The sequence below is a fragment of the Fusarium tjaetaba genome, assembly GCF_013396195.1.
Source record: "Fusarium tjaetaba strain NRRL 66243 chromosome Unknown NRRL66243_c0000411, whole genome shotgun sequence".
Classification (NCBI taxonomy): domain Eukaryota; kingdom Fungi; phylum Ascomycota; class Sordariomycetes; order Hypocreales; family Nectriaceae; genus Fusarium; species Fusarium tjaetaba.
Window position 1 is genome coordinate 378 of NW_023501607.1, and position 14,947 is coordinate 15,324.

The 14,947-nt window shown below is 48.8% G+C and overlaps 5 protein-coding genes across 5 annotated transcripts; 4 read left to right on the forward strand and 1 right to left on the reverse strand.

Moving 5' to 3' along the window:
• Nucleotides 1-379: 379 nt before the first annotated feature.
• Nucleotides 380-1,834, forward strand: FTJAE_13391 (mitochondrial chaperone BCS1; the record flags this gene model as incomplete). The annotated part of the gene is made up of 1 exon (XM_037346530.1): nucleotides 380-1,834. One exon carries the CDS (start codon nucleotides 380-382, stop codon nucleotides 1,832-1,834), a length of 1,455 nt encoding a protein of 484 aa, XP_037199562.1.
• Nucleotides 1,835-2,461: 627 nt separating this feature from the next.
• On the forward strand, nucleotides 2,462-3,463 carry FTJAE_13392 (mitochondrial chaperone BCS1; the record flags this gene model as incomplete). The annotated part of the gene is made up of 1 exon (XM_037346531.1): nucleotides 2,462-3,463. The coding sequence occupies one exon, from the start codon at nucleotides 2,462-2,464 to the stop codon at nucleotides 3,461-3,463; it is 1,002 nt and encodes a 333-aa protein (XP_037199563.1).
• A 1,469-nt stretch (nucleotides 3,464-4,932) lies between these two features.
• FTJAE_13393 (general amino acid permease agp3) lies at nucleotides 4,933-6,719 on the forward strand (the record flags this gene model as incomplete). Its single annotated transcript, XM_037346532.1, has 3 exons — nucleotides 4,933-5,194; nucleotides 5,296-6,006; nucleotides 6,055-6,719. 3 exons carry the CDS (start codon nucleotides 4,933-4,935, stop codon nucleotides 6,717-6,719), a joined length of 1,638 nt encoding a protein of 545 aa, XP_037199564.1.
• Nucleotides 6,720-7,056: 337 nt separating this feature from the next.
• On the reverse strand, nucleotides 7,057-7,507 carry FTJAE_13394 (uncharacterized protein; the record flags this gene model as incomplete). Its single annotated transcript, XM_037346533.1, has 2 exons — nucleotides 7,057-7,218; nucleotides 7,280-7,507. The coding sequence occupies 2 exons, from the start codon at nucleotides 7,505-7,507 to the stop codon at nucleotides 7,057-7,059; spliced, it is 390 nt and encodes a 129-aa protein (XP_037199565.1).
• Nucleotides 7,508-8,822: 1,315 nt separating this feature from the next.
• On the forward strand, nucleotides 8,823-12,875 carry FTJAE_13395 (VPS9 domain protein; the record flags this gene model as incomplete). The annotated part of the gene is made up of 4 exons (XM_037346534.1): nucleotides 8,823-9,153; nucleotides 9,202-12,171; nucleotides 12,232-12,567; nucleotides 12,628-12,875. 4 exons carry the CDS (start codon nucleotides 8,823-8,825, stop codon nucleotides 12,873-12,875), a joined length of 3,885 nt encoding a protein of 1,294 aa, XP_037199566.1.
• Between the last annotated feature and the right edge of the window lie 2,072 nt (nucleotides 12,876-14,947).

The following is a 14,947-nucleotide window of genomic DNA, read 5'->3' on the forward strand; positions in this document are numbered from 1 at the left end:
TACTCTCTAGACAATGTCTGGTAATGCAAACCAGGCAGGGAGTCACTTATCTATAAATTATCAATCAATCACAACCGGATGATGGAATACATATCCCATGACTTAGTATTGACACTGATAATTTTACTCGATTATCTTTTCACACTCAATATGTTACATCAATTCTTGCCGGGCAACGTGAAGATTAGATCTCGTTCACGTGCAACGACGTAGAAAAAAAAAGAGGGTCGCCGAGAAAGCTCATTATCGTCTCGAGCATCGCCATAACATTGTCAACTAATCTTACCGATGCCCTCTCGCGAGCTCTGCCGACCAGATCCAATGTGATAAGCTCAGTGTCACCTTCTAAACTATTCACTAAGCCATCCCTTCGCCGAAGATGGACGAGGAAACTCTCAAGGAAGCCCTCAAAAGCTTCCCCAACGCCGAAAAAACGGCACAACCCGCAGCAGCAACTTCAGGGCTCAACATCAACGCGTTGTTCGAGAATCCGCTCTTCGCTGGTGGAATCGGTCTTGCATCACTGGGAGCAGTCGCTGCCTTTGCACGGAAAGGCGCAATCTCTGCACTCGGAGCAGCTCGTCGTCGCTTGCTCATCAATGTCGAGATCAGTAAGCAAGATCCTGCATACCCATGGATCCTAGCATGGTTGTCACAGCCTCGCGAACACCCAGGCTTCATTGCTTCTCGCCTCACACGAATACATAATCTCTCTGTTACGACGACGACTGCATCTCGAACGGCTGGGGTTAGTGGACCCCAGAATGCGCACTTCTTCCTACAGCCAGGCTTCGGACGACATATCGTTAAGTTCGGCAATGCGTACATTGCTGTGAACAGAGAAAAGCACAATACGGCGAACATGAATACTGGCGAACCACACGAGATTGTTCAATTGACTACGTTATGGGCGCATCGGCATGTTTTCGAGTCAGTTTTCAGCGAGGCGCATCAGTTGGCAGCCAAGGCGAATGAGGGAAAGACTATTGTGTACTCGGCTCGAGGAATGGACTGGGTACCGCTGGGTGATCCAAGAAAGAAGCGACCTTTGGGTTCCGTCATCCTGAATGACGGCGTCAAAGAGAGTATCGTGGGTGACGTAAAAGACTTCCTGAATCGGCAACAATGGTATGTGGATCGGGGTATTCCATATCGAAGAGGCTATCTGCTATATGGTCCTCCAGGTAGTGGAAAGACATCCTTCATTCAAGCCCTTGCAGGAGAGCTGGACTTTAGCGTGGCCATGATCAACCTCAGCGAGATGGGCATGACGGATGATAAGCTAGCCTATCTCCTTACAAAACTTCCCAAGAGGAGCTTGCTTCTGCTGGAAGATGCAGACGCAGCATTTGTGAACCGGCGCCAGCGGGACTCCGATGGCTACAACGGTGCCACTGTTACCTTCTCCGGTCTCCTAAACGCTCTCGATGGTGTTGCTGCTGGCGAGGAGCGCATTGCGTTCCTAACAACCAACCACGTTGACCGTCTCGATGCTGCGCTCATCCGACCTGGCCGTGTAGATTTGATGCTTCGCATCGGCGAGGCCACACACTTCCAGGCTGCTCAGATGTGGGATCGATTCTACGGAGACGTTGATAAAGATCATTCCGGCCGAGAACGATTTCTCAACAGGCTCCAAGAGCTGGGTCTATTCGGCGTTGGGCCTGATGGCAAGCCATCGAACCGTCACACAAGCACAGCGGCAATTCAGGGACTGTTCCTGTTCCATAAGGACAATATGGAGGGAGCCATTAATGACGCTGATGGTCTTATCCCCCGAAAGTTTGAGGCTTCGGATGAGGTCCCAGAGGGAGCAATCAAGACACCTGCGTGATTGCATGTGCACTTGAAATTTGTATGAATATGTACCACCTGACTGGATGTTTTGATACCCTGGATGGAGCTTGGACGAAAACCCGGTGTAAAGATATATTTGTCCGTATGTGTTGTGAACACGAGGCTTAGGGAATGAGTTTACTGGCTTCTGTGGCACAAAGCCTACGTTACTGGTGAATGGATGAGAAAATGATTATCTGTGCCTTACTGATTAAGTTTATTGAGACTTCAGTCTGGCTAGATAGAGACTTTATGGTCGATACTCTTGTGGTTATTATTGGAATACATGGATTCCATTTATTGTTCGTTACTGGGTCAAGGCTATAAAATGATTTATCTGTAAAACCTAATGACTCCTGGAAAGATGTGTCGACCAATCACAGGCAATTTCAAATTCTCCTTGTGTTTATGTTCAGGCTCGTGACTCTATCGTCGTTTGGAGTTTTTTGGTGAATAGGTGTTAGTTGGGGCCACTGTTGCCTAGTATTTTATCTGAGCTCACAAACGGACATATACTCAGTCACCATCTTCAAACTCACAACCTGCAAAACAAAACTCCCACCAGCGAATTTCAACGAACGTCTCAAATTAACCCGAATAAAAAATCCAGAAAAGCTGTCGTATGATGTCGTCCAACAGAGGTCAGCGAACGCTTGATTCGTGGATAAAGTCCACACCATCAAGACCAGTTGCTTCAACACCTCAAGCAAGAGGGGCTTCATCGAACCAGCACCCATATCCTCGCAGAAATAGACAAGACGATCCATACAGACGCGGTGCCGCGCTCGCAGCTACAGCAAGGGAAACGCTGGATGTCCTCCCTGGTATCATTTCTCAGTTGCCGAATCTCGACCCCTCCAGATCAGAGAAGCTTGAGATCCACCAACTACCACCGCTTACAGCTGCCGAATGTCCCAGGCGGACACCATCAGGGAAAGCGATTATCAGGATTTCCAACGATGACAGCTTCAACGCGGCTATACAACTTGCGAATCTCAAAGGACCCGCATCAGGTCGTGTTGCAGTGCTGAATATGGCAAGCCATATCAGCCGTGGTGGAGGATGGTTGAAAGGAGCGCGTGCTCAAGAAGAAGCGCTATGCTATCGAAGCTCGTTGTATCTTTCGCTACACAAAAGATATTACCCATGGAGGCAACGCATGGGAATATATACCCCTGATGTTGTCATTATCCGCTCCGACCAGGAAACTGGACACCGACTTCTCATGCCTACTATCCAAGCTCAGAATTTGCCCGTCGTCAGCGTTCTCAGTATCGCAGCCCTACGCACACCACCCGTCAGGGACATTGTGTTGAATACACCCAAAGGTCCTGTGACCAGTAAGACCTACGCACATCGAGCTGATCGCGATCTCACCAAACTCAAGATGAGATTATGCCTTCGAATGGCAGCACGACGAAACCACGGCTTGCTTGTACTTGGTGCCTTGGGATGCGGCGCGTTTAGAAACCCGCCGGAGGAGGTCGCTCGTTGTTGGCTGGAGGTGTTGAAGGAGCCCGAGTTCCAAGGTGGCTGGTGGGAAGAGATTTGGTTTGCTGTGTATGATCGTAGAGGTGAGGGTAATTTGGAGATTTTTGAGGAGATACTTGGTGATGTCGAGGTCTAAGATGAGGAGGATACAGACGAGCAAGATCTGAGAAGCAAGAGCATGTTTGCAGAAGCACTGGGCATCAGTTTAGGCGTAGGCCAAATGTAGTCCATTCTTTTTCTTCTCATTTTATTTTATTCTATTTTATGTACCAAATGAATTCCTTTTTCATCCCCAGCCCCCAAGGAAAGCAATCGTCCAAGGTGCTGGCTGCAGTCGCAAGACAAGCTTATGTTGTCAAGAACAGAACCATACGTCTCTGATCTTCCAACTTTGGAGTCTAATATGTCTAAACCACGATTTCTAAGGTTCTGTGTTTATTGATCTTTGTTGTTTTCTAGTAATTACGGAATCGGCCCGCCCATTCGGATTCGGCGATGTGGAGCCAACGGCGCCGATGGTCCGGGCAATCGGCGGCAGCTTAGCTCGGCATGTGAAATAGTGTCTTGGAAAAGCTTGACATTTAAATTAGACAAGCTGAAACAGAAGGAGGATGTGATTGGATGTTGGATGTCAAAAAATGAAAATCCCACGTTGGCGTTGTCTCTGGCTGAGAATCGTCATAACGGATAAATATGGCACAATTGAACAGGGCTGCTTTAGCTGAAGCATAAACGAACAGGATCTTGGCTAGCGAATAACCTACAGCCTATGTCTTAAAGTTAGGTAATTCTACACGGCCGAGATCTAAACTCCTGTTACAGCACCCTCTTCATTCTCGGGTTCATTCAAGGATCCAATGCTTCAGTACTTGACGCTAGCAATCTCTAAATCTCCACTGATGTACCACTTTTATGGTTTGCAAACTCTTCCTGCGGGATATTTTGATGTCGTGATCAGCAGTGTTTATTGCGTTTTAAGAGAACCCCAGGTTTAGAACGCCACAAATGCATTGAGAACGATAGATCCAAAAGCAAAGAAGCCACATACAGATTCGTGTGGGGGTCTTTACAAGGGACCAGAGAGCAGCAGATCCTCAACATTAAAGAGAGACATATGAAAATTACAGAACAAGATGCATAACTATGCAGTCACACGGTTCTATCTTGCGAGACTAGGGTTCTTTGAGTCCTAGGTCCAGAAGATACCCATCCTTTCAGGGTACCACAGGCCTCTTACTCGCTGCCATCCCAACCTCCATTGACCAGCAGATAAGACCCAACGAGGATAGCTTCTCGAGAACCCATCAAGAGCGGGTCGATCCCTACTCCTGGGTGCAGAACCCTACGCTCGCCTGCGTTAGATTGGCGGGCCCTTTGATGATGGCATAATTGCCATCCTGTCGCCTCTTAAACTAGCGTCTACTCTATCTCGACTTTTCTTGCAAGTCTTTTACTGAAGTTTTATATACAGTACATCTCCGTGGGCCCGAGACACTTTTCCTCTTCCCATTCCAGCGGCTACGTCTATACATCAACAGCTTATCTTTCTTGGCGGCCACCTCTGATTCGCACCCCTGTTTGTCTGCAGAGGTTGTCATTGCCAGTATGGCGTTCAACCACAATAAGGATGAAGATGTCGTCGCTGGCGATGGTCCGTCTGAGCATAACTATGACTCTGGACGCTTGAATGATACAGAAGAGGCCGAGTCTATAGACCCGGATTCTGGCGTCAAGCGTGGTCTGAAGAATCGGCATTTGTCTATGATGGCTTTGGCTGGTATCATCGGACCTGGACTTCTTGTTGGTGCAGGTGGTGCATTGAATGTCGGAGGACCGGCTGCATTGCTCATTGGATTTGGTGTTGTCGGTATGATACTCCTTGCTTCCAGGATCTTGAAGAAGATATGGCACCACATGGCTCTATTCAGTCTTCAAGTCTTTTCAAAGTCCAATGCTAATTCTTGACAGGTATCATCGCATTTTGTATTATGCAGTCCCTTGGCGAGGTGACAACACTATACCCTGGCGGAGGCTCTTTCATCTCTCTCGCCGAACGCATGGTAGACAAGTCCTTTTCTGTCGCCGTAGGTTGGAATTACTTTGTTATTTGGGCTGCTGTCCTCGCCAACGAGTACAATGTCATCTGCAGTATTCTCACATATTGGGGACCAGTCGTCCCCCTATGGGGCTACTTTCTCATCTTCTGGACAGTTTTCATGGGATTTCAACTTCTGGGTGTTGAAGCTTTTGGCGAGGCCGAGTTCTGGCTTGCGCTTATGAAACTCCTGGGATTAACAGCATACTTCGTCTTCGCCATTATCTACGCTGCTGGTGGTTTGGTCGGTCAGGATGGATCTGTTGGCTTCAAATACTGGAGTGACCCCGGAGCTTTCAACGGGAATGGCTTCCGTGGCGTTGCATCTGTCTTCGTGTTCTGCTCGACATTCTACTCTGGTGTTGAGTCTATCGCTGTGGCTGCTACTGAAACGAGAAACCCTGGTGTGGCAGTTCCGCAGGCTATTCGACAGGTCTTTTGGCGTATTATCTTCGTCTATATGGGATCAGCTTTCTTCTTCGGAATCACCTGCCCTGCTAATGCGGAGGGACTGGTGAACGGAGGTTCCAAGGCCCTTCAGAGTCCCATGACCATTGCGATTCAGAATGCTGGCTGGCAAGGAGGTACGTGCGTAAACTTCTCTCTCCTGCAGGATACTAACAAAGTTCCAGGCGTCCACCTTATTAACGCCTTCATTCTCCTTACTTGCTTGTCCGCTATCAACTCATCCATCTACTTTGGCTCTCGAACTGTTTTCTATATGGCGCAGTCTGGCAAGGCTCCTAAGATATTTGGCTGGACCAACAGCCGAGGCGTTCCAGTATGGGCAATTCTCATCACCAATGCCGTCGGTTCTATCTCTATGATGAATGTCTCTACTGGTGCCTCCAAGGCTTACAGCTATATCGTCAACCTGTCTGGTGTCAGTGCTTTCCTTGTCTGGGGCAGCATCTGCTTTATCCATATCCGCTTCCGTCGGGCTTGGGTCACTCAGGGTCGCAGTCTCGATGAGCTTCCGTACAAGGCACTCGGCTTCCCATACCTCGCCTGGTTTGGTCTCGGGGCTTGCATCTTCTTGGCTTTGGTTCAAGGGTGGACTACGTTATCGCCGTTTAATGCTGGAAACTTTGTGGATGCTTATATCCTGGTGCCACTGTTTGGTATCATTTACGTATTCTGCAAGCTTTTATGGCGCGGAAAGGATCCTCTCAAGCGTAGTTGGAGCATCGATCTCGACAGTGGCAGAAGAAAGGATCTTGATTACAAGAGTGGCCCAACAGAAAGGGAAGTCCCTGGCCAAACGCCTTGGTGGAAGAAGGTGTGGGCTTGGTTCTGATGTGAATCTGTGAAATTATGGAACTGTCGGTTTACGACGTTGGGCTTTTCATGATACCTATTTAGCTTACGATTACAATCAAATATCACTTGTTGCTCTATCTCCATATGTTGTACATTGATATCCAATAGGTAGGTAGCCTACAAAATTGCACTCTCAGAGTGAGAGGACGAGGCACAAAACATAGAAAGCACATAATATCACTCGTCACGAAGGGTCAGTTTAAAGTTTTAGAGAGGAAAAACTGTATATGTAAGTAGATTGCAACTCCATTGCTCCATTTTTATCTAGCCTTTGCCATATTGAACACCGTTGGAAACGATATCTCTGGCCGGGTCTAATTAGTTCCCTCGTTCTTATGTGTACGATGGTTCAGGGGGACAACAGAGACATGCTCTCTAGGCTCTAGGCTGAAGCCCACAGCCATCTCACTCCAGTTCGCCATGGCGAGCGCAACGAGCTCACCACCGGGGGTGCTCTGGGGTTCGCCGGAACCTTGCTTTAGCAATAGCAGCAGCATAGGTATATCTTCCCGTGCGATCAATGGGCATTGCCTTGACCATGTTTTGCGGACAGAAGCTGAGTGGAACCTTGACCATGACCATCTCAACACGGTATTCGGGATCAATAGGCCATGGAATATTCCTGTCGGCGATGACGTTCATAGCAGACCTGACAAGATCATGAGTGATGTAAAGGGGGTAAGAGTCTGGGAGGTCAGGACCAAGGGTCACTTTCTTGTCTCCGAACAGTGAGCGAAACTTATCGCAGAGAGAGACCTTGAGCATGTTGATTTTTGGGGTTGAAAGCTTGTGACTGTGAGACATCATGATCATCTGTAAGTCGAAATTAACGGAATTTGGTATATCATAGAGTCGTGGTCCCTTATATAAATCGGCAGATGATATGAGAAACATTTCCTTTTACTGTTCAGATGAGCACGTCTTTCGCCAATGGCTCATATGAATAGAAATACTGAACATTCAAGTGTCTTCTTTGTATCAATAATTTACCAGGCTCAAATGAGCAATTCTCTTTGTTCTCACCCCGATACTTGTTCACCTTATACTCAGTCAAAGACGAGGAGTTGTTCAGATAACAAAGATGAGCATTGGATAGAGTTGTAGGGGCAAGAGTTTTGTTACTTTGTCGTTCTTCTATCATAAGCCAAGACGGCCTGCTGCTCTATTTGTCGACTACAATCCATCATCGCATGGAGAATCTCAGAATTGGTATTGTCCATGGTGAGTAAGTCGTTGATATGCTGCTTAGTGGTAATAAAAAATATCAGCTTACTTTCAATACAGTTCCCTGAGACGTATATAGTAACTTTTCTAACAATATTAATGTGGTACAACAATCTCCTTGTCAGTCAATGATGCTATTCACAGTCACATGTGATACCTCATTCCTGGTCGGACTTATTGATTCCCCGTTTTAAGTTCAGGGGAACTGCAGGGGCCCGTGCGGAGAGCTCGGGAGCGGGCTGGCGGGCGACCACAGTGTTGGGTTCCTGTACATATCTTTCTTATATTCTGCACCGATATACCACCAAGTTCGTCCCTAGCTCGAGTACCTATACATCTAAGCCTCTGTCGATCTCACTGAAGTGATCGCAACGTGCCCTGTTGCGCACCCTCTTGAAGCTCCCAACAGACATCGACAATCTCGACTAGGGATCTTACATCACGATCGACGATTTACGTATTAGCCAAGCGTTTCGCTCGCTACAGCTTCTCCAGCAATTACCGACTCGTGCAGAACAAAGACACATCTCCTCTACAGCCTCACTCACGTCATCGTCATACGCTTCTTCCAGATAGCTCCTTTCCACCAATAAGTGGGCTATCGCTATCGTTATCGCCGTCGAATGCCTCATCGCCGTATCATGAAATTTAGCCCGAGTGCTACTGCGACTTAGTTATATTCACCGATAATAATCTCTCACGATCAAACAGCATTCATTCTGCATGTGTCACCATCCCGCTCGGTCCGTCCACGATCTATATAAACGGCACCCAAACTCGATCCAGATACCATCCTCAACGTTGCGACCTAGGGAGGTCGAGTGAGCTTCGAGACGGCCGGTCACAAGTCGAATGAATGCAACCTCTAAACCCCTTCCTGGCCGCCTTCTTTAAGAGCTCCCTTCCCAGCCAGTGCACCCCAGTACATCACCACATCCTACTGGTTCCGTCAACGGATGTGCTTCTCACATTCCGCGAGACCGAGAGCGGGAGCGCCCCTGCTGAGGTCATCGCATCGGAGGACTTTCTCGCCAGTCACGTTCTCCGTGTGCCATCTCCAAATGGCGTCGCAGGAGGCAAAGATGGTGCCCAGAACTTGAGGGAGGTGAGAGGAAAGGCGAAGCAGTTTACAACGTTGAATGGCAAGAGTGTGGTCATCAAGGACGCTTTCATTTACAGTAACAAAGGTGCGGAGCCAAGAACTGGCCAAAAACGACGTTATTAACCGAGGATAGGCTTCAAAACGCTCGCCCAGGCCCAGCTTCTGAACGACATCGTCTTTTACCCCGACGTCTTCGAACCACGGCAATGGCTCCTCTACTATATATCGAGACCCCTCGTGGGCGTCTGGGAGGAGAACAAGATTACACCGGCCATCTTGGTCCCCGGTGTACGAAAGCGCAGGATTCCCGATCAGAAACAGACACCGAACGCTGAGTCGACCGAAAACACGGCTCCTCGAAAGAAAGATATAAAGAGCTTTCACGACCTCCTGAACAATTTCCCAATGATTGCGCGCCAGATGCAACCTGGCCTTGAAAAGTTATTCGTCGAGTTCAGCAACGTCTTCCGAAGTCCACTACCTCCTCCCCCGTCAGCAGAGCACATCCCAGATCCTCCACCGAATGGATCTATCAACAATGCTGCAAGGCGAGCGCGCTCCAATAGCGCATTGGCAAGCACGGGCGACGAGGGCCGATTGCCAGTGACGGAGAATTTCTATGCTGAGGACGATGAAGATATCATGAGAGCGTCTCTTGAAACTGCAGTCACAACTGCGATCGACCTCTTCCAAGGGGTCGACAAACAACAACTATCTCTTCTTGGCGCAACGACTGATTTGACTGGTCCTCTGGTGGAGAAACTGATTGAGCGTTATGTCACAGAAAATGTTCACAGTCAACTTTGGCCGAGACTCAATGCACTGAAGAGACCTTATGATCTCGAATTGGAAGCAAAAATAAGAAAGATGCAGTTTATCGATATTTCGCAACTGGGCATCGCCATTGATGGCGGTTCGAAGGCGAAGCATGACCTCATCATTCAACTAGGACCGGCTGTTGAGGAATTCAAGAAGATATCTGCAGCCACTTGCCCTCAAGTCATGCTGGATCTTTTATTATCAACTATCAAGATTGTGTCCCGCTTGACGGATTCATCGAAACCTCAAGTAGCTTCATCTGATGCATCAGAGGAGAAACCCATCATGACTATCAACGCGGATACCTTGGTCTCATTCTTGCTCTATGTGGTCATCCGATCACAAGTCAAGCAGTTACAGGCCCGCTTGATTTACGTCAGGAATTTCATCTTCATAGACGACGTAGACAGCGGCGAGTTGGGCTATGCGCTCAGTACATTCGAGGCAGTGCTGGCTTATCTTGTTCTTGACTCAGCCGGCTTAAGGCGAGCCAGCAGAAGAAACAAGGCCCTATGGGACGCGGCGAAGACAGGGACTCTGGACGACCTCAAAAAGATAATGGAACCTGGTTCAGGGGCTGCTGATGATGACGAGCTGTCAGAATCACCTACTTCCAGCCGTCGAGCATCTACAGTGTTGAATCTCCAAAATGACACAAGATTGACAGGTCCTTCAAGATCTAGAAGATCATCACTGCGTCTCTCTTTTAGCGACCCGTCACCCTATGAACACTATTCTCATGGTTCGGGACTGAGCCATGTATTCCCCTTCCAAGCAGAGGGTGAGGACGAAACACTCGCACACGACTTTTCTATACCAATACGACGAGTGAAGAAGGTAGCGATGGACACCCGAAGCATATCAGGCGATTCCGAGGTTTCATTCCACTCTCGCACAGGGAGCGTTGGGACCATCGGCAGTGCTCTGGAAGGGGACATATCAGTGAATCGATTGTCGCAGACAAACAATTCCTTTGGAGAATCAGTTTTGATGATGGCCATCCAAGCTGAACGTGCTGAGACGCTCAAGTACTTGCTCTCCTTGACCGATTATTTCTCTCCTTCTTTTGTTCTAGATGACATGAACAACGAAGATACCACCTTGCTGAGTGCTGCCATACAATTAGGCAATGCTCAAATTATAGATTTGACACTTGGGTTTATCGTCATCTCGACAACTCCTGAGCAATTAGTTTCATATCTGGCGCAGCAAGACATCTGGGGACGTAGCTGTGCTCATTACCTCTTCAATGCACCGGCTTTGATCACTCGGATCGGACACCTAATACCTTGGCGACAAAGAGACAAGAACGGGCAAACTCCGCTCTTTGCTCTTTGTCGCTCTTACGATCATAAGAACTATCTAGAAATGGTGGAAGCTGGGCTCAACGCTGCGGCTGCAGCGCAACATGATGGAATGCCACTCCATATTGACGAACATGTTGACAACAAGGGCAACACACTGCTTCACATTGTCAGCAATGCGAGTCTTGCCATGAACATACTGCAATATTGCGATGTTGACGTCAATGCGACGAACGATAAGAGGTTCACAGCGCTGATGGTAGCCAGCAAGTATGGCAGATACGACATGGTCCGTACTCTGTTCGCCGATCCCAGAGTGGATGTAGGGGCAAAGGAGATTAGAGGCCTCACAGCAGTTGAACTGGCGAAGGACGACGACGTGCGGAACAAGATCGATGATCTCGCCTTGTTTAGCATGCCGCCTGGGCCAGATGCACGTATCACTGGTGTGGTCAGGGCATTCTTCGTGGAAGATGCGACGGTGAGATTGGTGTTGAAGTCAGCGGCCCCCACGGACCATGATAGTTACACGGTGACAACGAGTCGTCGCTCGCTCTCTGATTTCGAGCATCTCCCTACTCTTCTGGCGCTTGAAAATCCAGCTTCGTGGATACCATCACTCGCCGATGTTCGCTCTCCGTTCCAAATACCATCGAAGCCATCGCGGGCCATTCTGCGAGACATGCAAGCTCGCGCAGACTGGTTCTTGAAGATAATGCTAATGCACCCAACTTTCGCCACGCACGAGATGTTATGGGAGTTTTTCCTGGTACCAGAATTGCAGTTGGATATGATGGAGCAACGGACGCTCCTCAAAACAGAAGCGAGAGCAGAGAAGGTGCGAGATGAATATGAACCGGTGGAGGACGTGAGGGAGGTGGAGCAGTTTGTCAATCATGCGCGAGAAATGATACGGAGCGTGAACTACTCGACTAAGAGTGCGACCAGACGCGCCAACAATCTCGGACTCGTCGCAGCAGGTACGTACACTGGACGAACATTGTGACGCAATGGATCTATGAGAGCTAACGGGTGACCAGACATGTACGATTCCTCGGTGTTGCTTCATCGAGCTGTTTCAACGCTGCAATTCCTCCCTCCGAGATACATAGATGCGTTTGAGACGTATGTGCGATCCATCGTCCCCACCCAGTCAAACGCGCAAGCAAACCTTCACTCGTCATTCCTGGCTCTGCAATCTACAGTTCAGGCACTGCTGGCGTCCTTGTCTCGGCCACCCTCCATCATTTCACAGATGAGGGCGGCCAAGCGTGAGGCCGACAGAAACTTTAATTCTCTTAACAAGTCGAGGTGGCCGCTGGGTCTCCTGGATGATACTAGACAGCGATTATATGATGAAAAGGAGGAACGAGCACGTAAGTCTCGGGAAGAAGCCGCGAATCTTGCGAGGGAACTTAGATACACACAACAGACAGTGGCTGGAGAACTAGCAGGGTGGCAAGAACTACACGAGAAGATGGGCCGCCACGCCATCCGAGAATTTGTAAGGGGGATGGTAGTGCAGGAGAGGATGAAGCTGGATGGTATGCTGAGAGCACTACGAAAAGTGAGGTTGCCTGATACGATAGTGGTGGGTAACGGGACTAGAACACCAGCCCCATCACAAGTTCGGGAGCCTGAAGAAGTCGAGATGGGTGAGACCGGTGATAATAGCGAGGCTTGATGGGAGGGTAGTGTTGAGTGTGGATACGATACCGGGGAACTCCAATCCATGAGATGAATATCAAGCATGTGCATACCTACATACAACACCATGAAGACGCGTGATATGGCGATGGGGGATAGAAGAGACGCGTTGAGTGGCGGTGGAGCACATGCGCTTGATGCTAAGCTGAAGCTGATCTGCATGGGTTGCACGAAGCGAGAAGGGGGGCTGGTAAAGCAGAGAGTGTGGTGGACTGACGAGATCAGACAGACAGACAGACAGATGAGATGAAATGGATGGACGAATACCCCCAGCTGGTGAAAGAGTTATAGAAAAGTTTATTGTGTCACTTGCATTAATTGTATATCTTACACCAACGAGCCATTCTTTTGGATATACTCTGATACAGTTAGCTATTTGGAAGGAGTTTGGGCATACACGTCTATAGACACAACACAGTACAATGAGATGGTAGATATTATTTATTGAGATAAAAAGCAGAGATGATATCCATGAAAATACAGAGGCTCTAGGGTATTGAGTAAGAGTTGAGTCGTGGCACGAGGATGAGGCAGTGTATACCTGGCACCATGAGGTCCACCACGGGAAGCAAAGTACACTACGGAGAGGCACAGAAGACATTTGTCGCACTGAACACAGGGGGCTAGCGAAAGTGTAGGGGTTACAGAAGAGGTAAGTGGAGCGAGATACAAGCGTGGACGTGGTCGCGTTGATCAAAGAGGGGAGAGACTAGGGACCAGGATAGAGAATGAATGGCTAAAAGTTGAGTGAAACATGAAACAAGAAACGGCAAGACACGCGGGAAAATGCAGCACGTCCACGATAGTCTGCAGCGGATACTACCTACAGCCTCTGAGCCTACGTACTACGCAGTAGCCTCTCCATATTCTAGAGCCCCAGGTTAAAGAAACTCCCGCGACTGTTAGTGAACGCGATGTCTATTGGCTGACGGCGCGTGGGATCCTGGCGCGTCGATAACAGCGAATGAGAGACAAGAGCCAGGTCGCGACATTCAAGCTCGACTATCCATGAGAACAAAGTTGAGGCTGTGTAAGTCGAGAATGGGGAAGACAAGAGAAGAGACGAGACGAGACGATAGATGAAGGAAGAAATCTGGTGGACCGAGAGCAAATTTCCGTAGCCGCGGAGAATGGTGCGACGATGGGCTTTTTAATAGGTAAGTAGGTATCAATAAAGTCAGACACTCTCACTCGATTTGGCTGTGGGTGTATTAAGCGCCCGTTAGGTAGAGACAGTTGAAATTGAAATAAATTAAACGCCCGGCGGTTAACGGCAGCGGACAAGGCAAGGGCCAAGGCCACTGAAACCACGACAGAGGATCTGCTTCTATTCTGAGACTTGGGTTGAAAGATTGAGGCTCATGCTCATGCTCATACGTATACGTATACATCATACTCTTGTAAACGCCCTGTATGAGCTGAGCTGGGCTGTTCTTATGGCGCTACTCTACGGGAATGTTTTAGATTTGGACTCCGGGGGCATAGCGATGACCCTGAAAATGGGAGCGAACGGTTGTCCCTCGCAACGAGAAACTGGTGTAAAACGCGGTAGTAAATAGATCTCGGTGTAGAACACGCTCTGGAGAGAAAGATCGCGACTTGTAGAGAGTCGCGTTCTGGTGTTGAACGGAACCACGAGAGAACTAGATATGCCGAGTCAAGGATCTAAAAATGAGTCACAAGCGCTGGGCCATTCAGCGGCCGGGCTCGTGCATTGACAGACCTAAGCCGAGAACCATGATCCTTGGCGATGATCATGACGCCTGGGGCAGTGTTGCACAGTGTCTGGGGGCATTCGCACTTACATCCTCTGCTCTCCAAGCGAGGCGCTTACAGTGTCAATACGCATCCGCCAATCACGACCTCTACAACTTACACCTCGAAAATCGAAGCGCGTCCGCGATAATTCTCTGCAGAGACGATGGGACGTGTTTCAGATTCTTCTCTTTCTCGTGTTCCCAATGAGAGAAGACGTAAAAATGTTTCTTGTTTCGTGGAGAGAGTCAAGGGGATCGGATGGGTCCTATGCCGGAGCCCACAGCCGTCAGC